The 26,097-nt window shown below is 32.9% G+C and overlaps 2 protein-coding genes across 4 annotated transcripts in view; one reads left to right on the top strand and one right to left on the bottom strand.

The window, feature by feature from the left end:
• Positions 1-1,780: 1,780 nt before the first annotated feature.
• On the bottom strand, positions 1,781-7,251 carry LOC130645131 (40S ribosomal protein S6-like). Its single transcript, XM_057451014.1, has 3 exons — positions 7,096-7,251; positions 6,820-6,951; positions 1,781-2,407 (listed from the first exon to the last, which is right to left on the bottom strand). Exons 1-3 carry the CDS (start codon positions 7,099-7,101, stop codon positions 1,802-1,804), a joined length of 744 nt encoding a protein of 247 aa, XP_057306997.1. The 5' UTR covers positions 7,102-7,251; the 3' UTR covers positions 1,781-1,801.
• Positions 7,252-7,265: 14 nt separating this feature from the next.
• The window catches only part of LOC130645113 (gamma-tubulin complex component 4-like), a 30,037-nt gene continuing 11,205 nt past the window's right edge, over positions 7,266-26,097 (top strand). The window contains exons 1-11 of one of the 3 annotated variants that reach the window (XM_057450999.1): positions 7,266-7,289; positions 18,474-18,580; positions 19,654-19,804; positions 19,876-19,985; positions 20,244-20,297; positions 20,700-20,756; positions 20,977-21,056; positions 23,243-23,371; positions 23,439-23,520; positions 23,622-23,717; positions 24,153-24,231. In XM_057450999.1, coding sequence (XP_057306982.1) covers positions 18,503-18,580; positions 19,654-19,804; positions 19,876-19,985; positions 20,244-20,297; positions 20,700-20,756; positions 20,977-21,056; positions 23,243-23,371; positions 23,439-23,520; positions 23,622-23,717; positions 24,153-24,231 — 916 coding nt within the window. In that variant the 5' untranslated portion in view covers positions 7,266-7,289; positions 18,474-18,502. Of the gene's footprint in view, positions 7,290-7,447; positions 7,653-18,473; positions 18,581-19,653; positions 19,805-19,875; positions 19,986-20,243; positions 20,298-20,699; positions 20,757-20,976; positions 21,057-23,242; positions 23,372-23,438; positions 23,521-23,621; positions 23,718-24,152; positions 24,232-26,097 lie in introns of those variants that run through there. The other 2 variants (XR_008982682.1, XM_057450991.1) reach the window with 2 other exon arrangements.

The following is a 26,097-nucleotide window of genomic DNA, read 5'->3' as shown; positions in this document are numbered from 1 at the left end:
CGGGACTAGTAGACTCTCAAAGTCTGCATAAATGGCAAAGGGCAGCTTGAAATGTTGCTGACTATCTCTGTAGTATAGTCATTTTACGGCCTCCGTTGGCATCGTAATTTTAACTGCCTCGTGATTGGTGCAGTACTTATAATGCTTATGCCTCGACTCGATTATGGGGAATGCCTGGAGGCAGTTCAGGCAAAAGTGCATTTTTGCAGTATTTTTTGAGGTCTCAATATCTAGGAGCCGTGAGAGGCTTTTGATGGCTGTATAGTGATTCTTCTTCCCATCGGTGATGTACAGTAGATTCACCTGCTTGCCACACCCGTTATGAATTGATCGACGTAGGATATTGAATCTCTTTCCATCTATATACAGGACGTTCACCGCAATGTTGGGATTATTAGCCTCGAACTTTGATATATCCTTAATACTTGTCGGAAATTCTATACCATGCCAATTGTAGAGGTCTACATAGGGCTTCAGCTTACTGATTCTCTGTGGATCTCTTTCAATCTCCGTATGATGTAGGCTAGCGATGATGCTCCATTTGAAGCACTCCTCATCCTCGTTTTTAGGATTAATAATTGCCTTTTTCGAAGCTATCCATTTAGGTGGTTGTATATACGATGAGCCCCTTGTTAGCCGTAACATTCCTGCAATGTATTCAAAGCGACATCTGTTCCATCGCCGACCCCGTATCTTGCACCTGACCCTCAACTAAGGTTTTCACATTGGGTCGCACCATCCCGATATACCCGTCAACGTCAGCATCTCCTATACCGGGAATTCGGAAACTCCGGAAGGTCCTGTGAAGAGCATGTTTATGCTCCTGAGGCGTGAAATCTTGCCCCGGTTGTTCATGCAGATAGTCCTCGTTAGCCTTCTGTTCAACTTCATCATGCAGTGTAGGTCTTGTATTTGCTAGCCTGCGATAGAGCTCCATCACCCTGCGTTTGAAATTTGCATAATTAACCATGACCTCTTCTTTTATAGGCTTTAGGATTGCATCAACCAGCCAGTTATACCATTCCTGCATCTTGGATTTCACGATCGATCGATTTTTCGACATCTCTTGGGTCTCAAATATATCCATGGCCCTTCCGGCGTTGGTAGTATGGTTACAGGTCTTACAGGCTTTCGTTGTCCAGTCCATCTGGATGGCCTCTGTGGTACGTCCTCCAATAAGGCAATTAATTCAGCTTTACGTAGTCTATAATACCCTGTTAATCCACGACCCTTTGCAATATCACGTAATTGTTCGACAGTTTTTGATTCCATTCTCACTTTATTATATAGAATTTTTACATTGTCGGAGGATTTCATAGCGGTCAAAACTAACGCGGTTATTTCACTTGGGGAAATTCCCCTTACTCATTTGCTGTGTACTTTGATGTGCGTTGATTTTTAGGAAAATTGCGCTAGAATTATTTTGGGATCTTTTATTCTACTTTTTTAGGGACTTGCCGTTGACTGGACGGGGGTTGCTGTGGATTGCCGTGACGTGCGCACGCGACTGCGCTAGAACATACATTTCCCTTCTTGGTCACCGTAGGTTTTGCAAATGTGTAAAAAATACTAAATTATAAATAATTCGCACTCATAAAGGTCTGGATTTTAAAATTAACACTAATCGTGAACTTTTCCCCTTCAAACGTGAAGAGTCACTTAATATGGGAAAAACTTACGAGGGCTGATAAACCTGATAAGATTTTTGGTTCATAGTATAGAGATGTTAGGATCGAGAAAAGCTTAAGGGAAGTCTGCACTGTATTAAAAAAAAAAACGATTTGAAGTCTAAGATATATTTCTAATGACTTTTACTTTCTCTAAGGCTGGACATTCTTCTCCGCATGTGCTCTTGATGTCTCTTTTCCTTTGCTTCCTTGTGTCGCTTGGCCAACAACTTAGCATACACAGCAGCTTCTTGTTTGGCAGTGTTAACACGGTCACGCTTTAGAGCCAACACACGTCTTTTTCTTTGTAAACGTTGTGGTGTTACCAATCTTTGAATCTTTGGAGCTTTGGTTTTCGGCTTCTTTGGTGCTGGCTTGTCTTCCTTTGGAGCAATTGGTCGGCGTATGATGTATTGTCTCACGTCGTCTTCCTTAGTTAAATTAAAAAGCTTTCTGATTTTACCAACTCGCTTTGGTCCCAAACGCCTTGGAACAACACGATCCGTCAAACCGGGTATATCATTCTCGCCTTTTTTTAAAACAACTAAATTTAAGACGCTCAAGTTGCTATCAACAATGCACCCTCTTACTGACTTCCTCTTGCGTTCTCCAGTTCGCCTTGGACGGTAGCAAGAATGACCTTTTGAAAGGAGCAGTCTAACACGACCATTAGTCATAACACCCTGTTTCATTGGAAATCCTTGCTTGTCATTTCCACCAGCAATCCGAACAACATAACCCTAAAAAGCAATAATAGGATAACTGTAGTTTTCACTAAAATTTATAACCTGTCATTAAATATTAATACTTTTAGTTAAAAGAGAAACACATACAGTGCCTTCTGATCTGTTTGAGCCTATGTATTAAGATTCACATGCTCAAATAAATTTTGTTACGTTTTATACGGTCAGAACAAACTTGTCCATGCACAGAGTGATTCAAAGATGTTTTTCTGCAATGAAAATTTGCTGGGCGGTTATTACATTGGCAGGTAGAACTTGGTTTAACAAAAACTTTATTTAAATTAATCACACGATGACCTATTTTTTCTTGTTTGGCGCTTCTACTACAGTGCAAATTATATCGTAACTGCACTCTGCGGAGTGCAATTATTTCTTAATTGCACTCTAGAATCTTAACTGCACTCTTTAAGGAGCGCCGATAATTTAAAAAATATATTATTTAATAACTGCACAAATGTTTCATTGACAACCACTTCCCACGAACCAAAAAAGAAAGAAGAAAGACTGATCATTTATTCTTCCTCAGAGGAGGAATGAAGTAAACATATTTCATAGTTTTAATTTTGTGTTGTTGTATATGTTTACTTGTCGTTTAAAATAATTTTTGTTGCTTTTGGATTCATACCCATAAATATTTATTTTCTCGCGTTTTATGAAAGTCAAAAAAAGATATCTTTACAACGAATCAAACTAATTATAAATCGGGTAATAAAAAAATCAAAACATTGAAATTGACATCCTGTGCTACCCTAACAAAAATAGTGCATTGTGTGATTAGCTCGTAATCGAACGTTTACTCATGCAATTGGAAATAATCGAACTCGTAATTTTTTTGCTTTTTAAATTTATCCTCGTCCTAACGAACTCAGAAAATTAAAAGAAAAATAAATACTTGTTTGATTATTTCCTAAATGCACTCGTAAACGTGCGATTACATATACTAATTCAATTTTCTTCCAGACAAAATTTATTTCCTTTATATTTAGCCAAAATAAAAAGAAGGCAAAATTTAACAAAACTAAGAGCACGGTTGTATAATAAACTGTTAGATTGCCATCATATTTGATGGGGACGAAAGAAAATTTGAGATATGGGAAACAATGAGAGTCAAGGAACAAAAAAAAACTTTATTTAGAACTAGTAGTAATTCATTCAGATAAAAATGAACTTGCATTTGCTGAACTCATGCAATTTTTAGATGAACGTTCTTTGTCAATAGTCATTCATGAAGATGATGGAAGAAAGGCGATCAAAATAATGAGGAATTTTTATGCTGGAAGTAGCAAAATGAGAATAATTACCATATACAACCAACTTACAACATTGTTTAAAAGTGACAACGAATCGGTAACTGACTATATGATAATGGCAGGGAAAGCAGCTGGTGAGAATGTCAGTGGTGCTTTGTTAATCGCAATTAATAATCCAGAGCTATTTGTTGCTATTGTAACACAATCTGAAACTGCAGACACTTTTCACAAATTCATATCATTCTTTACGTTATTGGAACTTTTTGTATTATTTCAATTTCACTGAAATAAAAAGTATTAGAAATTAGACCCTAACTTATAAGTGATTCACAGAGATGGCATTTAATATTTTGTTAGGTATGGTTTTTCCCCAAAAAATTACGGCAGCCTGGTGTCTACTTTGGACTTGATTGCTCGACCCAAGAAACCCAAGAATTTTTCAAAAATGTTTAAATATGCCAGACAACTAAAGGTTAGCAGAGAACGAGGTAAGGGACAGAACAGTAAATTACTTTGTTTTGCAGGAATATTGATATTATTTTTTTGCTATTAGAGCACCCTTGATTTTGAGAAATTGTTTTATAGGTTGTAAAACTTCAAGCATGACTGATTGTATCTTTTTTATTCTCGTTTCTCCTGTTTGATATTGTTTTGTAAAGAGTAGTCATGTTTTGGTTTTACAGTTTTGCAGTTTGCATCGTGTCCTGTAGCTACAGTACAGTCTGAATGTAATCTACTGCGGACGCGAAACTCGCATGAATAGTTACACAAAATAGCTTTTGTTTTTTAAGAAAATAATTGCCTCGCTGATAAACAATGACCCCACGTGATCAATTGTTTAACCACAATAGGTTGCAAGAACAATTTTAGCAATCTATTTTGCGTGAACTCTTTTGAAAATTTTAATTGCATTTTAAAAGTTTAAAAACGAAAAGCGGCGATAGAAATGTTTTTTTTAGATCGCATTTTAAAAGTTTAAAAACGAATAGCGACGATAGAAATGTTTTTTTAAATCGGATTTTAAAAGTTTATAAGCGAAAAGCGACGATAGAAATGTTTTTTTAGATCGCATTTTAAAAGTTTTAAAATGAAAAGCGGTGATAGAAATATTTTTTTAGATCGCATTTTAAAATTTTTAAAACGAACAGCGGCGATAGAAATGTTTTTTTAAATCGCATTTTAAAAGTTTAAAAACGAAAAGCGGCATTTAATAGTTGTGAACAATACTTCTCGTATGTGTCTTAGATTAATCGTGCTGGAATTTTTTTAAGTAATTAAATCAACAATACATTCTCGCGCAATGTATTATAAAACTTCGCGAAAGATTTTTATTATTTAATTACTTCACGCTAATACTTAAGGGAATAGCTTATCAATACATTTACACAATGCATCTCGCTATTAGAAAAAAAATATATTTGCTCCGATATTTCTTCGCGAGCGCATTGTTTTTTAAAATTATAACAAAAGACAAATGACTGCCGTGCTCCACGCAAAGGTGTGATATTAGCATGTACGCAGTAGATTACATTCAGACTGTGCTGTAAGTAAATACTTCTTTTTTTATTTAATGTAGACTTTGGTGGGTTTTCTCAAGATTTAAATCAAAGATGCAGGGTTGGAATTAGCAGTTCTCAATTCGCAAATCGAAATGCCATTTTCGCAAATCACTTTGTGAAGAAAATATTAAATTTGCGAATCGAATATTTTTAAGTGGCGATAGAAATGCTTTTTCAGATCGCATTTAAAAGTTTAAGAACAAAGAACAGCGATCAAAAGGTTTTTTATATCGCATTTTAAAAGTTTAACGAAGAACAGCGATAGAAATGCTTTTTGAGATCACATTTAAAAAAATTTAGGAACGAAGAACAGCAATAGAAAGCTTTTTAAATCGCATTTTAAGAACTTAAGAACGAAAAGCGGCGATAGAAATGCTGCTTTAGATCACATTTTAAAAACTTAAGAACGGCGATAGGAAAATGGTAATTGATCTAAGGTGTTCCCAGGCCACATCTAGATGGTGGTTTACTTCGTTACAGAGTGCCGAAATTTTTGCGAACCAACTTTACTTTTCTAATTCGAACCCTGAGATATTTATAGCTAGTTTTATCTAATTTTAGCTTTATCACAAGATTGGGTTCTATTTTATACAATTTATAAAGAAAAACAAAATTATTGCTTTGTTTAATATTTTAATGTATATAATAAATATACTTTCTACTGGCATGATAGACCAGGAATGTTTAAACCATTGACTCTGAAAGATTTTTTATTTAAAAGCATATTTGGCCTGAAAAACCTTTTGGAGGCCTCAGGATCTAAAGTATTGTTTTTGAATTTTTTAATAAAATAGTTTTAAGCAGACATATGGCTCTAAAAGCCACTTTTTTTACATATGTGTTACATTATGACTAAAAAAAACCCTTTGGAAATTTCAGACAGATTAATATTTCATCTACATCATCTTTACTTGCCTAAATGATAATTTTTAAGGCATTTTTAGACATTTTGGCCTAAATTTACATTTCAGACAGGTGTCCAAAAAGTTTTTGTGCCAATAAATGTGGGCAACATATTCTTGCAGCCGGATTCACGTCATAATACTAATTGAACCAATCACGGGCCAGTATTCAGATTAAGCAGCCATTATGAAATGGTGTACAAATGCCGCATAATGTTTTTTCGTAATGTTTTTGTGGTGAAACCTTCATAAATACAATACTGAATTTTTCAAGGAATTCTTTTTTTTTAATCTTTAATATGTTTTGGATACCACTTATTTTTTGCCATTTTGCGACGTCTTAACGACGTTTAGCTTGTAAATTTTGTTTAAGATTTCTACTGTGAAGGTTTGACCGTGAAAAGTCCACTTTGTACCCCCATCTGAGAGCAACGAAGGATAACATTCTGACTGCAAGAATGAAACAGCTGTGTGTAGATAAAAAGTCCTAGAGAATTTAATGCTCATTTTGAGCTATATAGACCCAATTAGGGTCCTCACACCAGACAACTTTGTGCAACATCCAACGGCAATCTCCCTCGCTCATATTAAATTGCTGTCAAGGGGAATCGAATCCTGGTATCCCTCACACAAAGTGCGATAGTTATAACCACTAAGCTATACAGCACCTGGCTTTTTTGCAAAAAGAATTGTAATACCTTCCATTCATCTCCAAGGCATTCCGCTGAGCATTCTTGAGCCATACGTTTTTCGTAGAAGTAACGAAGTTTGATCTCATCATCAATTTCGATGAGTTTTTGGGTGCCATTTGCAGGGTAAGATACGTTCAACTAAATAAAAAATTGTAAATCTTTCTCAATCAATGCAATCACATAGTAAATCCAACAATTTAATAAAAGAGACGTCTGTAAGATTAACAAGGTCTTCTAAGCAATCTTTATTTAAAGTGAAATAACATATTGTCACTGCTGTACCTTCATTTTCCAGGCCTTTCGATTCTAGGATAGCCTTTTGGTTTTAAAAAGAAGCCATAACAAGCGACCCGATGGCAAAAAAGAAAGTTTGCGAATATTGCCGAACAAGTCTAACATAAATCACGGTCAAGCTAGATGTGTTTTGAGTATTAAAGAAGCAATATATTTATTAGCTTGATGGCCTGATGAATTAGGTAAACTAAACTGTTTTCTTGATAAGGAAAAGATTTATTTATATATTTCGTTTCTTTTGGTTGAAAAACAGCCTATATTGCTTTTTGCGTATATCTACTTTGCGATTATTTTGAACGAAATGTAGGAAAGCTATAAATCTTATCATTTACACTACCTGGTGATGCAACCATCTTGCAGTTACACGAATGTCTCTTTTACAAGAAGATATACACCTTTTTGTCCTGCTTTTTCTCGTCACTTAAGTTCTAAGAGGTATTTTCACAGAGCAAATTGTAAATGGCGAATTAGGTGCAAAATATCTTTTTGATTTTCACGTGAAAGGAAGAACATGTGGCGAATTAAAATACTGAATCATTGTGAATGTAAGCACTCTTTTGGGTTTAAAAATCAGACAGCTATTGAATTCTTTTTAGCAATGAGTTTTTCTAAGCGTAAACACTGAATATTATGTTCCTATTAGTTAAAAGTTTACGGCGAAATATTTCGATGCTAAAAAAGTAGGAACTGTTTCTGTAGCTGGCTATAGCTCTGACAGTGAAGGGGATTTTTCAAAGCAAAATCAAAAGAAAAAAAACTGCGCATGGTTGGATATATTTTGGTGGCAAATTTGCTTTGTAAAAATCTTCCTTAAGAGCATTTAGCTTATGTTGAAATCAGTGTTTGATATTTAATTACTTTAACCCATAATTTCCTCCACTCCCTTAGTCAGTCGGCAGGGATAGCTACAAATTAAGTTCTATTAAATTCTATTAAACCTCCTTTTTCTGACCTTCTTTATTATTTGTGCCCTCTAAAGATATAGTGTTTAGTTTGTTTTGTTTTTAGAACGCATACACTACCGCCCGCTCCTTTGTTTTTACTACCACGATTGCTTCTGAAATAAGTAGTAGTAGTAGTAGTAGCAGTATTTATTTTCCATATATAGATAGTATACAAGGTAATAACTAACTAAAATTTAAAATGGAGGGAGACCTCCCAATAATAAAACTAATCAAAAGAGAGGCCACCAAGATAGGAGATATATCAATAATTTAAGAACTACAAAAAACAAGTAAAAAAAGCATGTTGAAAGAAAATAAATAAAGATTGATAAAAAAATTTGGGTGAATCATATAAAATATCAATATAAATCACTGATCACACTTATGGCTAGTTATATGGCTAGTTGTTTACTGACTTATTTTCACCACATTGCACAACATTTTCACAGAGTATATCAACAACACATCCATTCCCTTCAAATGCCTGTGTTAAAGTATGGTACTTTCACGATTTTTATCCTATATCATAAAGTCCAATAAACCTATTAGAATTCTGTTTGAGCAAGTTGCCCTAATTTCGACATGCTATTTTAAGAGATTAAAAATTAGATCCCATACCTTGCCAAGAGAACATTAATTTTGTTTCAGCTTTAAAATACATTTTTAGAAGTCACTATAACTGATATAAATGTAAATAAGTCCCTGGCATGAGATTTTGCCCTCTCTTGCTAAGATATTTTAGATAGTCAAATTTTTTTTTGCGTCAGCAAAAAAACACTTCAGTAATTAATAATTTACATGCCTGCTTTGATAACACATTGGCAATTGCAAAAGCCAACACTCCATTCCATTTTTCAACATTACCATCAACTAGCCATTCAACTTTTTCTGCATGGTTTGAGATTCCTGTCCGTGACTTAGAACTTGCACTATGTGCGTTCCTTATGCCAAATAGTAGCCCTATTGCAGTGTACTGGGGTAAAGGAATATTGAAAACACTAAAAGTGTAATGTGATCCCATTCTTCAAAAAAAATAAAAAAAAATTCTAAAAAAATTATCATTCTTGCGGATCACTTTCAATATTTAATCGAAAACTGTACTCTATAGACAATTTAAAAAATCTTAAAATTGTCATAAAATATTCTCCCAAATTATATTTTTTAATTGCTGTGCCTTCTTAAATTTTCTTAATACATAATTGTTCTTATATAAAATTTCTACGGTACAGTCTTAATGTAATCTACCACATACACGCTAATATCACACCTTTGATTGGAGGACGGCAGTCGTTTGTCTTTTGTTATAATTAAATCCCTTAAGGGTTTTGCGAGTTTATATTTGCGTGTTAAAAAAACAATGCGCTTGCGAAGAAGTACCGGAGCAATTATATTTCTTGTAATAGCGAGATGCATTGTGTGAATGTATTAATAAGCTATTCCTTTAAGTATTAGCGTGAAGTAATTAAATAATAAAAATCTTTCGCAAAGTTTTATAATACATTGCGCGAGAATTTTTTTGTTTATTTAATTACTTAAAAAGACTCCAGCGCGTTTAATTTAAGAAACATATGAGAAGAATTGTTCACAAATATTAAATGCTGCTATTTGTTTTTTAGCTTTTAAAAAGCCATCCTAAAAACATTTCTATCGCCGCTATTCGTTTTTAAACTTTTAAAATGCAATCTAAAAAAGCATTTATATCGCCGCAGACAAATTTAACTTTTCGACAAATGACATTTCATAAAAATACAACCGCGTCCATGACAAAAAAGTATACACCAAGCAAAAACAACAAATATGCTTTTTTAACTTGATAAAACCTGAAACAAACAAATTAACTTTAATGAAAGACTTTTTTGAAAAGAAAAAAAAAATTATTGGCTATAAAAATCGTGGAGCTCGCGAAAATAATCGTAGGACACACGATCCTTCTTGGAGATAACTTTTATATTTAATTACTGCAATTAAAAATTTCAAAAGAGTTTGTGCAAAATAGATTGCTAAAATTGATCTTGCAACCTATTGTGATTAAACAATCGATCACGTGGGGTCATTGTTTATCAGCGTGGCAATTATTTATTTAAAAAAACAAAAGTTATCGCAATGTTATTGTTCTGTGTAACTATTCATGCAAGTTTCGCGTCCGTGGTAGATTACATTCAGACTGTACTGTTATCATTAATTTTGTGTTTTGCCTTTTTTAAATGTTCTGATAATCCTGACATGCACTCATTTTCGTTTTTGTTTGCACCCTGCTTGTGTTCTTTCCAAAGTATTAGTTCTTTCTATAGAAAGGAATTAGGAAATTGTTATATATAAAGTTAAATTTGAGCATCTGTATCCTCATACTTTGGATTCTCCACACGATAAATCACTGTTCAGCTTAGTACTTAAAGTAGAAAGCAGTGGCTTGTGATCTGTTTCTAAATGAAAGTGCTACAGTTCTTGTAGGTAAATGGTCGTTTACATTATACTCCATGGATCAGCTACAGTACAGTCCAGATGTAAGCGTACGCGTACGCTCAACTTGCAAAAATAATTGCTTTCATTCAAAAAAACAATAGGATAGCGAGTTCCTTTCAAATTGCGCGAAAATAATTGCTTTATGTTAAAAACAAAAGTATAGCAAGAAACATTGTTTAAAAACAAGAATTTTTATTTTTTTTAACAACGAAACTAATCATAGTAACGCGATTTTAATATCGATATATTTAAAAAACACAAGCTCTTTTAAAAAACAACAAATTTAATGATCTACATATTTTAAAAAAAGATAATGCTACTTTTAAAAATTTTTAGTAATATTTCTTTATCGTCCAAACATATTTTTTAACATGCGAAACTTTTTAAAGTTCTTTTTATAAAAAGCAACGTTTAGCAACACAAACGGAAAAACCCTACGTTCAGGACTTTTCCCTTTGCGATAAGATTTCGAAAACAAATTAAATTTTAATACCGAAGAAAGAAAAAAGCTAAAAATATAACTTTTGACGTTTTATAGTATCATGCTACATTTTATTGTTAAAAACATTGTCTTTGTTTTTTCTAGCGCGCAACAGCTCAATCTCTTAAAAGATTTAAACAATGCATCTCGCTGTCTATTTAGTTTTTGCGCAAATCTTTTATTTTATAAAACTATCAAACAATGGCTCGCCGTGTTACATTGATAGAGTTGATAACATTTTAAATACTTAAAACACTATCTAAGGAAGCTTTCCTATCGCCGTTCTTCGTTCTTTAACTTTTTAAAAAATCATTTCTATCGCCGCTCTTCGTTATTAAATTTTTAAAATGTGACATAACGAAGCTTTTCTATCGCCGTTTCTCGTTTTTAAACTTTTAAAATGCGATCTAAAAAAACGCGCAGTTATAAGAAGCTATTTTTTTCAATAATCTTTTGTTTATTACGCGCAAGTTAATGACTTACAAGACTCGCAAGATAATTAATAAGAACAAAAGACAAACAACTACTGCCTCCGAGAAAAAGGTGTAAAACTTAAGCGTACGCGTACGCTTAGATCTGGACTGTACTGTAGCATGTCTAGCTCAATAGGGCAACAATTATTTTCTGTCCCTCTAAATAAATAAGAAGCACAATCTGCTGGTTTCCACTTGTACTTGTTTTTTGGATATGCCACTACACTGATACCGTTTTGTAGACTGCAATCTGTATGAATTTTGCTTATAAGCGCCATAGAATCTGTAGTATCCACTTTGACACTTTCAAGAGTCCTCCTGCTCCACCATCTTTGCTAATTCTGGACAGAATTGACGTTATTTCAGGGCGATGCCAAGGAATCTCTTTGAATCTGTTATTGATTTTTTATTGGCTTCTTCTTTAGTAGTTTCATACCTCCTAATGACATTTAAAACCCCAGAAATTTGCTAGATTAAGAGCTATATTACAGTTCTTAAACAATATAAATTTTTTTTTAATTGTTGGGTATATTAATGACCCTCTTCCAATCTGATCTAGACTGTGTTAGATCTAAACTCAACTTCCTCTGTATCAAGTCTGTCCTTAGGTTGCCCCAGGAACTATCAAGTCTCTACACTTTCTTACCCAAATATCCTCCTCCATTCTTTCCAAGTGCCCCAGCCAATTCAATCTTCTTATCTGGTCAACATCTTATCTACTAATACTTAGCCTGCTTCTTAGCTCATCTGAACTCTTTCTGTCCCTCAGACTGGTGTTACACATCCACCTAACCATTCTCATATCATTCCTTTCTAAACGGTCAAGATCTTCCTGCTTCACTGCCCATGTCTCACTACCGTACAACATAACACTTCTTACACAGGCCTCATACAACCTACCTTTTACCTCAATTGACAAGACTCTGCTAGTCAACAAAGGAAGTAACTCTCTAAACTTTTTCCCAGCAGAACCAACCTATCCTGCAAGTAACACTTCTTCACTGCCCAACAAATCACCTAAGTAACAGAAGTTCTCAACTATCTTTAATGAGCCACTGTTGTACATCATTAAAGCTGGAAATACTTCATTCTCTATAATCTCAACTTTGCAGCGCTTGCATACAAACTGAATGTCAGCTCTTAACCTTCCACCAATACACTGCACTTCTTCTGTACGCTTGCAAGCCTGACAAAAAATTGAGTTACTACCAACCCCTTTCCTGCAAACTCCACAAGGCCGCTTTCCAACTACAAGGTCACACTTGGCTGCAATGCTACTAATCATGACTTTAGACTTTGCTGTGTTCACCCTTAGCCCTTTCTCTTCTAGTCCTTCCACTTTTCAAACTTTTTAACTAATTCTTCCATCGACTCTGCTATGAGAACAATAACTCCCATGGACAACCTGTTCTAAACTCCATCGACAGCACTTTTAAGATTAGAACAAACAACAAAGGACAAGTACAGAACCCTGTATACACCAACATTTACACTAAATTCATCACTAAGTGAATCGTTAATCCTGACACGACTTCTAGCATTGCTGTACATAGACTGTACCATCGTAACTAGCCACTCATCCACACCTAATTTTCTCATAGCCCACCAAATAACTTTACGTGGCACTCTATCAAAAGCTTTCTCTAAATCTACAAAGGCAAAAATAGAGATTCTTTATCTTTCCTAAATACTTTTCCTGAAGCTGTCTGAGTAAAAATATTGCATCTGTAGTGCCACGCCCTGGAACAAAACCAAATTGCATCTTATCTATATCAATTCTTTCTCTAAGTAACTCACTCTTTCAATAACTTTCATTAGTTGATCAACAAACTTCAAACCTCTATAGTTACCTCTTTCTAATGCATCATCACCCTTGCCCTTGAAACAATTCACTATTACACTCGATTGCCACTCACTCGGAATAGCACCACCCTTTATAATCTGATTAGCAAGACTTGTAATAAGCTCAACTCCAATATATCCAGATGCTTTTACCATCTCTGTAACAATACCCGATACTCCTGCAGCCTTGCCAACCTTTTTCCTAATAATCTCCACTACACATTCTGTCTTGATCTGCATAGCTGGCCCTTCTACATCATCATCACCAGACAAATTATCCTCATCCCTATCAAACTCAGTGTTGAGCAACCTGATAATAATTCTTCCAAGCTACCCTTTTCTCTTCCTCTGTGCTAACCAAAACACATTCATCATTATGTATACACTTCTCATCTACAACATCTTGATTAGTCTTCTTCATTTGCTTTGCTATCTTGAATACCTCATTGCGCTGGTCTTCCCTTCTTAACACATCTGCAAATCTGCATCTCTCTGCTTCTGATTTTGCCTTATACACTGCTGTACGAGCATGACGCTTAGCTTCTAAGTAAATATTTTTACTACCACCTGACTTCCACTCTTTCCAAAGTTTCCTCTTTTCCTTTATACACTGGTCAACCTCATTATGCATGGAAAACGGACGTTAAGCCGAGAATGATGATGGTGATGATGGGTATGTTCTGCAGTACCTCTACAAAGAAATCAGAAAATTGTTCATGCTTTTACTAACCACCTAATCCATTGTCATTGAAAAATTTTAGACATTGGCAACAATCCGAACGGTTTTATGAAAGTGCATTTTAACCAACTTTCCTTATCCAGACCTGGTCAGAGGTTAGGTGCCCTGTCGGATGAATGTTCTTGTGATCTTGTGATGTGATACCAAAGAAAAAACATTTGAATAAAGTTTTAAAAATATAGCAAATCTGCAAACACATCATCGCGTTCAACTTTGCACTTGTGGTTAATATTTTTTACAAAATTCATTTTTATTGAGTTTCGTTTTAAGGCTGGCATCCCTGCATCTTCAGAAAGAAAATTTTTCTTGTAACAGTGACCTAAAAAAAATAATTTCAACCCTACTGACCCGGTCAGGCGACCGCAAACACAAATAGTTTAAATCCAGCCTTATCACTAACTAAAATAATTCAGGCTACAGAAATACTGTGGTGCTATTCGTTAATAATAATAATAATAATAATAATAATAATAATAATAATAATAATAATAATAATAATAATAATAATAATAATAATAATAATAATAATATATTATAGTGTTTATCAACTGCAACCTTGAATTGTAGAAGACTATTTAATTTTCTGATGTCGTCTGGCAAATTATTCCAAAGCTTTGGAGATGAATATAAACACCACTTCGATGGGAAACTAACATATTACTTGTAGATGAACTGGTGCTGTGACAATGGTTGCTTTTAATTAATGTTATCTTATTGCTCAAATATGCAGGTGCAAACTCATGGACAGCTTTAAAAATGGAAATACTTGAGTTGAAATTAAATAGAAAGTTCAGATCTGAAGCATCTCTACCCAGGAAAGTGTTTATGTTAGAAAATAATTTATTCACCTTTTTTAAAGATGAGTTATTAGCATTACACCATGTTGGTGAACAATAATATAAATATGACAAGAACATTCATGAGTAATTGTTTTGTTTCATCGTTCAAGTATGAACTGATGTATCTTATTTTATTGAATTTATAATATGATTTACTAACAACGCTTTTGATGTGACTTTTCCAACTCAGGTTACTATCAAAGATAACCCCCAGGTACTTCACCTTCTTTCTTGAAGTTAATTCAATGCCATCGTATGATATAATGATGTCTGTGCATGCTTTAAGTTTTGTTTTATTTCCAAAAAAGATCACTTCATTTTTATCAGTATTTATGGTGACTTTATTAATATGGATCCATTGCTTGACATTATTTAACTCAATTTCTGTTAAGTAACAATAATGACTTACTTTGATTGTCTCACTTGATTACTCAGCGGCATCACAAACACAACCAGCAGGAATCCAACAACACAACTTGATCCGTAACACAACAACACAACTGGATATCAACACAACTGCACAACAACTTGAGGCCCCACCAAGAACATTCACTGTTTACAGTCTATATTACGGAGACAACATATTAATATCAACAATCTCCCTTCTCTTTCTTCAATTAGTGAATGTTGGTGAGAATCTGTGTCTTCTCATTTTTATTAGTCTTTTTCATTTACTGTAAATCAACTCAATCATATGTACACTATTTACAAACTTCTTCACTTTCTCAGCTTACAGTCGAGCCTCTGCAATTGCTTGCAAAAGTTGACTTGATGAAGCTCCATTCTTTGTCATTGGATCTGCTATTTGGTCTTTTGTTGGATAACAATCCAACTAAGTTTTGAAATTTCTTTCTTTTCTATCATTTCTTTCAAGATGGCAATGTCGACTCCTAATCTTCTGTCCAAAATACCTTTACTGGAATGTGCAGCATCTACCAAAGACTTGCAATCTGTATAACATTCCATCGCAATCTGGAGTCCTTTGCCATCAAAGACAACATCTCGAATAATACTTGATAACCAGTATGACGATTCTGCAGCTTCTATAACAGCTAACGTTTCTGCTGATAGTGTACTTTTGACAACTCGTCTAACTCTTTTTGACTGCCAAGCTAAGGGGATGGTAATTGACTTATCTTTGTTACTTAGGAAGATATCATAACCGCCTTGTGAACCTCCATCACTCAAATTCCCATAGGAAGCATCACTATAACAAATAAGTTTGGCTTCTTCAATATTGCCTATGCTTGGAAAGTGGAGTGCAACATCATTTTTCTTCACTTTACATATAACTTTGTTTAAATATGTCAGGTCACCAATAGTAGCTTTGTTTACAATTCCCATCAGCTGACAACAATCAAACAATATGTCTGGTCTTGTCTGAGTAGCTACCCAATTTAATTGACCAATTAATTGCCTCATCTTTGTCTTTTCCTCATCACTTAAACCTTAAGATACCAAGTCCTTGAAGCATCGTTTAATCCATAAACACATGTCTTTAATTTCCATACTGTTCCCTCTTTGTAGGCTTCCTTGGGTGGACGTATATACAATTTTCTGTCAATAGGCTTTCCTTGAAGAAATGCTGCTTTAATGTCAATAGAATGGCATGTCCAATTCATGACAGACATAATAGCAAACATAATCCTAAGTGACTCTTTACAGCAGGTCGGAGAATCTGTTTGTACATCTGCTTTATCTTCAAATCCTCTTGCTACTAACCTTGCTTTAAATTTGACCAAACCAGACTGGTCACATTTCTTGGTAATCACCCATCTTGTCGATATCAATGATTGCTTAGACACTGGAACCTCTTTATAAACATTCTTTTTGATCCAATTTTCCAGCTCATTCGTTTTTGCTTGCTTAATTAATTCAGTCTCTGTTCTGTCAACTAACAGTATCTCTTCACTATTTGATGGACTAATTTCTTCATTTATTCTTTCTATTTTTGATATTCCCTTTTTCATATCAATACATTCTGTAGAGCCATCTTTATGGCGAACATTCCAAAAATCTTTATATTTTCCTCCCTGAGCCTTTCCAACTTTTCCAGCTCTTGAAATTACTTCAACTTCTTTTAATTGCAAATCTTCATTTGTTGCAATGCGTATTTTCATCTTTGGTTTTAATTTAACAACATCATTTTCAGCATCATCATTTTTATTGTTAGCATTGACATTCCGTTGTTTGCTTACATCTTTATTGTGTTCCACATTTTCTAATTTGCTTACTTCATCAATAGGATTTATACTATCAAAGTCATCATCATTTTTCCTCATTTCTTCGTCTTCAATAGTATTTTCAGTATCTTCAAAGTATACATTGTCCTCTTCTAGTGTAACAGCATCTACATCATCCTCATCATTTTCACTGTATACATCATCATCTTCTGGTGCAAGATGTTTCATAAACTGTTCTGTGTTTGTTTCAGGTTTCGGTGTGTCATCAGAAACTATTCTCTCTTGACCTTTCTCATGCATTAAATTACATACATTACAGAACAGCATGGCATGGCATACTTTTTTAGAAATGAAAGTGTTTGTTTTTTCAGATGATCATTTCTTTTCGGAAAGGAAATATAATTTATTTTTCAAAGTTATACTCAAGAGGATAATAAGTGTTTAAACTATCACTCTTAACTCTTATACGGAACGGTTGTTGGTTTTTCGACTTTAGAAAGTCAAGCTGATGGCGGCAAAAAACAAAAATGGCTATTTTTCCGGCATGTATGTAATTTACAGACTCGAACATATAGATATATCTAGAATTTTTATCTTCTCCAACCTTGGTCATGTTTTCATCCAGAATGAATCTTGCTGAAATATTTCTTTGCAATATACTTTTTAAAAAAAAATATTGAACCAGTGAGCAAAGTGCACTGGTCTGTTTATTGCGCAAAACGCGTTTGCTGGATTTTTAATATGTGCGCGGGATATACAGAATGTGAGCATTTTAACCGGTTCGTAGTCCCTTTAACTCTCATTCAATTTAAGGTGTGAAAGACCGATCAGAAAAAAAAGTTAGTTATTTGGATAAAGTCAGTATTCTTCGAAAAATAAATAAATAGTTTCACCATTGGGAAGATTGTTGTTTCTTTAGTATAAATGGCTAATAAAAAAAAATCGATTTTTTGATACAATAAAGGTATACCGTCATTTTAATTCCAAATATGTTTGTATTTTGGAGTACCTGGATCTCCTAATAATAGCAGATCAATAAACTCATAAACAAGATAAAATAAAATAAAAGTGAATAAAACACCAATAACATTCAAAACGATGTTGAACTGCACTGACTAAGTTCTTTTTAGTTGGTTGCATTTTGGCCAGGGATATTGCAGATTTATCACATCTGCTCCTGTATCCCCTTTTTTATACTTTTCTGTTTTGTCATAATGTGTATTTGAAACAATTACTTGCCATCATTTGAGTGAGTGTCAATATTATTTAAAAATAGGGCCATGCTGGGCATCCTTTATTCCTACCCCAATTGTCTTTCTATAAAGTGTACTTTTCACAAAATATTTATAACTATTCTTAAAATGTTTTCCCAACAGTTCTATTACCATTTTGTTTTATTTAGAAATAAGTGTAAATCTGATACACCCCGTTATGTTTCATGAATTGCTCCTCGCACTTTCTGGTACACCTGGTGCAATATTTACAGTTAACAAGCTTGATGAATTACAGGTATGTATAAAAGTCTTTATAGTTTATCATTGTTGTTATGGAGAAATGTGTAAATATTAATATTATTTTTAACATTCCTCTTTTACGAGAAAGAAATAAGATAAAAAGTTTAAACTAATTCTCATGCGACCATTTTCTATGCAGGTTTGAATTTGAAAATACCATACTATCTATGAATACATGTTAAAAAAATAATATTAAATAATGCTCAATTTTTAAATTGTTCTGTAAAGAAGAATATAAATGTTCTAAAATAGCTTTGCAGTTATGCATTTTTTTAAGAGCAATATGTACTTTTAGATAGCATTTGTGTGTGTAGACGCGAGCACATGCAATCGCACACGTCTCATGGAATTCTTTGTCATTATAGAAGGTGTATAAAGGCCATCAATTTTAAAAAAGTTTCTGGGTTCTAGTGACCCATAAAATTAGGATGAACTACCTGAAGTCACCCTCACTATAAGTAAATAATATCTGTTCTAGGTTTTTTTAGACCACCATGTAAAAAAGTGCTCAAATTGTCAGTAAAAAAGTTAATAATCAGCAATTTCTGTAATACCTTAGGCAGAATTTGATATTTGCGCAGAGAGGCTGCAGGGGGTTAACTATTATTAAATATCTAGTCATTTAATATTTTTCAAAATTAAGCTTTATAGTGATGTTGCTTATAAACTGTAGGTGCAAAACTCTTTTAAGTTTTCACAAATGGGAGGAGGTACATTTTTTTCTCTTTTAGGAGGAGATTTAAAGTAGATCAACTTTTTTAGCATAAAATTAAAATGTGTAAAATTAATAAGCGTGCACAAATTATAGACCTTGTTGGGGTTTTAGAAAAAGTCAGAAAGAAGTTTTCAACAATTCCATAAATTTTTGAAAAAGCTCTTTTTATTTTCAAGATATTATAGTTGCAGAGCATTTAACCAAAATAAATTGGGCATGGTATTGATGATGTATTTGGCATGAGCCAAACCTAAAATCCAATTTTTAAAGATTGCAGTACTTGTTTCAAATCTCTCAAGGATAATCCAGCTTCATATTTTTTAACAGATATTGCTGACATTTCTATCTTTTAGATTACTAAAAACTTACCTTTTTTGCATCCAAGTGAGGTAGAGTTATTGGATAAAATTTGCAAGCTTGGAGGATTTTATCGAAAATTTCAAAATTTTATCGAAAAATATAGTTTTGATCTCTCACCAGTAAATAACATTTTATCAAAAAAAGGTAAGTACATGCAAATGTTCAATTATCTATGTAAAATATTGTGCATGCAAATTAAGCTGATCTACTTTTAGAACATACTGATGATGCAAAGTTACGTGGGCAGTACCTTCATGCATTTTGTGCAGGTCTTGCAGCAGTGTTGCAACCTTATCAAGATTGTTTAGTAAAAATAGAAAAACAGGTATGTCAACTTTAATTACTTGGACCACGGGTGTAAAACCATTTACATTTAGACAATAGGATGATATACATCAACAAGGCACTGCCAAACTATTTTATAGTGTTTTTATGGCTAAGTTGTTTGCAATAAAATGAAGTAAAATTAATTAACTGTTGGTCTAAAATAAACATCAAATATTGGATATTGTGTAAATTATCCTCAGTTAGTAAATGTGGATTACTTATGGCTTCTTAAGGACTCTGTTTTTAACTCATGTAGGTGATGAAGAACCCGCATATTCCACTTTCTTTTGTTTATCAAGATTTGGAAGATGTAAGTCATCCATTAAACCCTGTATTATATGTATTATTACAAAAACTTGTAGGTCAAATTTAAGTTTGGTAAATGGTGAGTCACACTTACTAAAAAGTACAGTATAATGTGTGTCCATTGTTGATTATGTTCAATAAATCAACTTGCCAATAGTGCTGTTTCATATTTTACAAGAACTTATAATTTTTTTTTCTCCATTTTATGTTGATTTAACTTGATTGAAAATTGACATAATGAAATATTTATGAAAATGCTTTTTTATTGTTGTTAATTTTGTGTACATGGAACTTTAAAAAACTTACCAAGTGCAATAAATATGTAAGGGTGAATCAAACTAAACTTTGTTGTTCAAAAACATTGTTGTTCAAGGCATGTTTGTGACTCGAAACACTTTTTTCTTAGTATTTCTTTGTGTTTCCTGTGTTAGCAAATATTGTCACTACCATGGAGCAAAAACAGGTATGTGCGACCATTCTTGTAGTTTTTCAAATATATGGCTGTTTTTTTATAAAAAGGTTTGTAAGTAATTTAAAACAACACGCTTTTTGCGAACTGAGCATTTCCAACTATGCAGATCAACATTTTGTTATGAAAAGAGAGAATATTAGCTATCCTTAGGTGGATTTATAACCAGCCTTGAATAGTTATAGTCTCATTATATAGTAGTAAATGATTTTAGATTCATGGATGCCAAGTGCTCACACTATTACAAGAAACTGGCAACTGTGGAATTCCAACTGTTAAAGAAACACTAGAAAAGTAAATATTTTTAGAAACATCTATACCCCGTGCACCATCCTTGATCTGAAAACCTTTAGTAAAAAATCTATTATGTTAAAAATCATAATCAGGAGAAATAAGGGTTAGACGGCAATTCTGCAGTGTCAACATCAAAATATTGTTGATCTGCTTGTTCAATCTTCCCTTACTACATATTGCGTATTTTTTCATAAAAAGCAAGAAATAATTAGCTAGAACTAATTTCAGTTCTAATGAGTAATAAAAGGTGCACACAAAGTGAAAGTGAAACTCATTGAACAAAACTGATAACTGAAACAAAGTGAACAGATGTATATTAATTAATAAAAGTGAGAAAACTGGTCTATTACTCAAGACATTTAAAGGTGTAGGATGAATTGTTGCAAAATATTGTATAGTACAAAAAAAAATTCCCAACTAGCTACAATCGTGAAAAAAGCTCTTTCTTCAAATAAGCTAATAGGATCACTTGGTCGGGTATGCTGCAAAAGTTTTAGGTAGGCAGGGGTGTAGCCCAAATAACAAACGTTAAATGTACTGTAACTGCACTTTCCTAAATGGTCACATTATGAAACAATCTGCTTCACGACCACGAAGGTCCAAAATATAATTTAGCATTCTTTAGATTTTAGATCTAACCAAATAATCTAAGATTCTTAGGAATAAGTTTGCTGTGAACATTATCAAGTTTGGAATGGGTGCTATTTAGATAAAAACGCCTTTCTTAATTGCTTGTGGTTGCAATTTTTGAAATCCTGCCCTCTTTCCCATTATATTTTGTCCAGGGCTATAAACACTTGACATAACAAAAGAATTTCATTTCATACTCCAAACTCTATTTCAAACTTGTTTTATATTTGTGTTTGTTAAAAAAAGTTATTTAGTTATTTTCTGCCAAGCTACTAAAAATGTGGGCATCTAGTGTATTTTTAAAATTGACGCAAAGTTAACAGTTCAAGTATTTTGGTTATTCTTTGGCTACATTTACAGAAAAATAACAAAAAAATGCAAAAAAAACACAAAAAGTATATTGTCACGAAAATGTATTTATTGGAACTTGCTGGTGTTTATATACATATTTACAACATATACATACATATAACACACACAATTCGGTATAAAAAGGATGGGCGCATTGATCTTATACATATTTTACAACTATGCGGATTTTACAACATGCACAGATTTCATAGCATGTACCTATTTTACAATCTAAAAAATGTTTGTAGTAGCTACAGCAGGTTAAAATTATCAGTAAAGAATTTATTATTGGGAGATGAGTGTCTACATTTTGTTCAGATACACCACTGAGGTTCACAGAAGTTTATACACAATTGTTTTAAGATGCATAAGATAACATGTGTAACAGTGACCTGTAAAAAGTTTTTTTAGGGAAACAAACTAAGACATAAAAAGACAGTTTTCTCTTCACACTACATGCCAGTGTGTTTTGACTTGTATTTCACATTATATCTAAGTAAGTTATGTGGTTAAAAAGAATTTGTTTGAAGTACACTTTATGGAATTCTGGTGTGTTTTTATGAGTTTAGAACACCTTTAGAGCAGGAATCCAGATTTAATGTTTGCAATTGGAAGTTAATAAAAAAATATTTTTAATTTAAATTTTTTTACAAAGTTTTTGCAAGAACTTGTTAAGTGTAGCACAACAAATATTTTAGGTAACATATAAATGTTTTGAAGTTTAAAGGTGTTTGTTAATTTGATCAACTCTTGGTCCCATTTTGGCTTCAGGTGGTCCCTAGTTTACCCATGCTGGAGAATATGTCAGTTATTCCATACATTTCAAAGTTACTTGACATCAAAGTTGTAAATGCACTGCAATGTCTTTACTAGCTTTAATAATATTATTGATGTCAATCTTTGTTATATTCAAATAGCCAATTAAAAAATGAGACTGTTTTTTCGAATTTACGCACTTTAGGAGTAAAAACACTCCCCCCCCCCCTTGGAAAGCTGAATTTTGGGCTGGTTAAGTATTTTTAGTCATAGAGAAACAAAGTTAAGTATTTTAGTCATAGAGAAACAGCCTAATATTTATAATAGAACTTGCAATCATATAGTGAAATTATTTTTAAATATTTGATCCACTTTGGATAAATCATCTCAAAAAATTGGATCTTTAAAAAAATTTAAACTTGTATATTATCAATTTTTTTAACATTTAGAATATTGCACTCTTGTCACAGTGTTTTATACAAACAGTTATCAGCTTGGATGTTACATGGAATTTTATTGGATGAATATGATGAATTTTTTATCACAGATAAAACACAACAAGAAATAAAAAGAAACATGTAAGCTGCTTTTAACACTACAATTCTCTGATTTTGAAATTCAAAATTTAAAATTTCCTATTTTTAGTGATGAAAAAGATAGTGCAATTTTGTCATCTAATACAATTTTACGAGGAATTGCTGGCCTTGACCTTTTGGAGGAATTACAGGTAAACAAATATGTTTTTGTCGTATCAAACAGAAGAAATTCTGATATTTTCACTAAGTGTTGACCGAAAAGTGTTCTTTGTTGTGCTTTTAATTATTGCAGCTTGTTGATGATGTAGCAAATCTTGCTGAAACCCAACGAATAGTGATTGTATCTGCAATGTTGCCATCTTATTTACCATTAAGAGTTGCTGAAAAGGTTTGTACAGGAGAATGTTGTATTTGTTTGTACACACACTGAACCAGAAATCACATTATTAAAAAGGCAATTTTGTAGCACACAGCCTGGGTGGCCATAGTTTCTGGAAATTTCTCAAAACTCAGTTATATGGAATATAGTCCTTTTTTATATTTTTTTTTATATCCAAATTTCTGTTTTATTGAACCAAATTTCTTTTGGAAGAAGGTCAGGAAATTCCTGGCATACTCTCTTGTTTATTTGATTACTTGTTCTAATCTTTTTGTGTTTATTTTCCTCACCTAAAGGCTGAAAATAATAACACAAAAAATATCAGCCTTATTGTACCTTGTACCTAACATTGATATAAAAACTAACTTCTTATACTTCCGTTTTATTTTAATACGAATGTTTACAGTTTTGTAGATTTTAAATTAAAATTTTCTTTTTTTTTAGATTTTATTTGTTGGGGAATCTGTGCAGATGTTAAAAGATACTGAAAATCTGAAGATACATCACTACAACCAAAAAATTAGTAAGGATCCTAATATTTAACGCGAATAGAATGATTGCGAGGTATTTTTGAAACTTTTCTTCTAAATAAAAAATTCAATTTGTGCACCTTAAAACAAATGCAACAAAGAAATCAGAAGTACTATGGACGTTTTTATTTTCGAATCTTTGTTTCTGCTTCGACAAAAAAACATTTTGACCAAGAGATGAATAATTTTCATCGCCTTCATTGTCAAAAAATTTGTAGTTTATTTCATTCAACTAGGAATAAATAATATCATTAATAGTAAAGCCTGTGGAAAAATCCATTTCACAAAACCTATTAGTGTGACAAAAGTATAAAGAATCAAAACAGAGAATTAAAGTCACAATTAATTTTATTTAAAAAATAAAAAAATTGTTTTCATGAGGGCTGATTTACACGTAAAGTTTGTTTGTTTGTTTTGTTTGTTTGTTAGGCTTAGGCAGGCTTTTGTAGAAAAACTACTCCGTTATGTAGACTATCCGTTAGGTCTTCTTCTTGCGTTAGAATTAGAATTATCTAAATTATCAAAAACCATGTCTTTAAACATTGCAAATATCATAAAAAGAGCATTGCAAATACCCTTTCAATACCTAAAAACACCATCGCCAAAGGCGTAGGAACTAATTTAATACTGCGCCTTGAAATTGTCTCGCACAAGTGATGTCACACTTTTAATCTCGTGACTCCAAAAAGCTGGTAATTTACAGTTATATACAAATATTTTTAGAATTTTTAAATGCTCCAATTAATTCATTATGTTCCACTTCAGCTTAGGTTGTACTTTAATCTTAATTCTCCCTTAAACAAAGCAATATAACAACAACAACAACAACAACAACAACAACAAAAATTTATATGCACCAAGTCATTCAGGAAGGTAAAGCTCTTAAGCTAAGGTTCTTTTTTTGATCTCCATTCTCCTATAAGGAAGTCTTTTTCGGGAATATATTCCTCAAAAAGGCCAATCTAATGTTTAGTAAGCTGCAACTTAAGTTGTAGCTAACTTAGCTACGTCCAGGGGAAAAAGGAAAGTGGCAAAGGATATACAGAATTTTCAAATAGTATTTGTTTCACTGCACTTAGGTAAATACACGTTAATACTAATATAAAAGGTCGAATCGATAAAACACTATTTTTTAGATAAGGTGTATTCCGTTGTAAAGTTACGAAAGTGGGTTCACACGAGGCTTCAAAGTTTAACAATTGCCGTATTTTGTTCTGAAATGACGAAAGTATGTTTTTTCGTAATGCTTGCAATCTTACTTTGCAGCTCAAAAATTGCTGCATGTTGTTTTAAGATGACTAGACTTCATTTTAAAGCTTAAATATTTTGTTATATCATGATGAGAAAACAATGCTAAGAAGCTTAAAAATTGCTGTATTTTGTTCTAAGATGACAACAAAACGTCCATACCAAGATTAAAATTCGGCGTATTTGGTTGTAAATTAATTGAAAGAAACAGCTGAAGAAGTTTGCAAGGGGTTTGCAGAATATTTTATGACAACAGGGCCATGGAGCAGTAAGAAAAAAAGTCTGGAATTTTTTTTAAAAGAGAACTAACGATTGATAACAAGTTGTGCTTAAATTGTTCATTATAATTTGGATATAAACTGTGTTTTTTTATTTATTTTATTTATTTGTAAGCTTCAATTCTCGAGATATTTAAAGTCAAAGTAGTCCTACGGTCGCCGCCATGACAGTGGCGATTAGGACTTTCTGTTCGGTAAAATACTAACTTGTGTGACGTAAGTCTGCAAGGTTGTAAACAAGCACATTCTGAATGAACGAACCGGGGGAATGCTTAACTGTCTCTCCTGTGATTGTCTAAAGGCCCGAATAGACGGAACAATTTTGTAGATCAA

Source organism: Hydractinia symbiolongicarpus, chromosome 1, assembly GCF_029227915.1.
Source record: "Hydractinia symbiolongicarpus strain clone_291-10 chromosome 1, HSymV2.1, whole genome shotgun sequence".
Lineage (NCBI taxonomy): Eukaryota > Metazoa > Cnidaria > Hydrozoa > Anthoathecata > Hydractiniidae > Hydractinia > Hydractinia symbiolongicarpus.
Note: the sequence above shows the minus strand (reverse complement) of the source record. Positions and strands in the feature narration are given on the sequence as shown.

What these genes read in the sequence shown, in the direction of transcription:
- LOC130645131 (XM_057451014.1), bottom strand. An exon ending in GCCTTGGAGATGAATGGAAG is followed by an intron (nt 2,408 to 6,819) that starts GTATTACAATTC and finishes ATTGCTTTTTAG; the next exon opens with GGTTATGTTGTTCGGATTGC.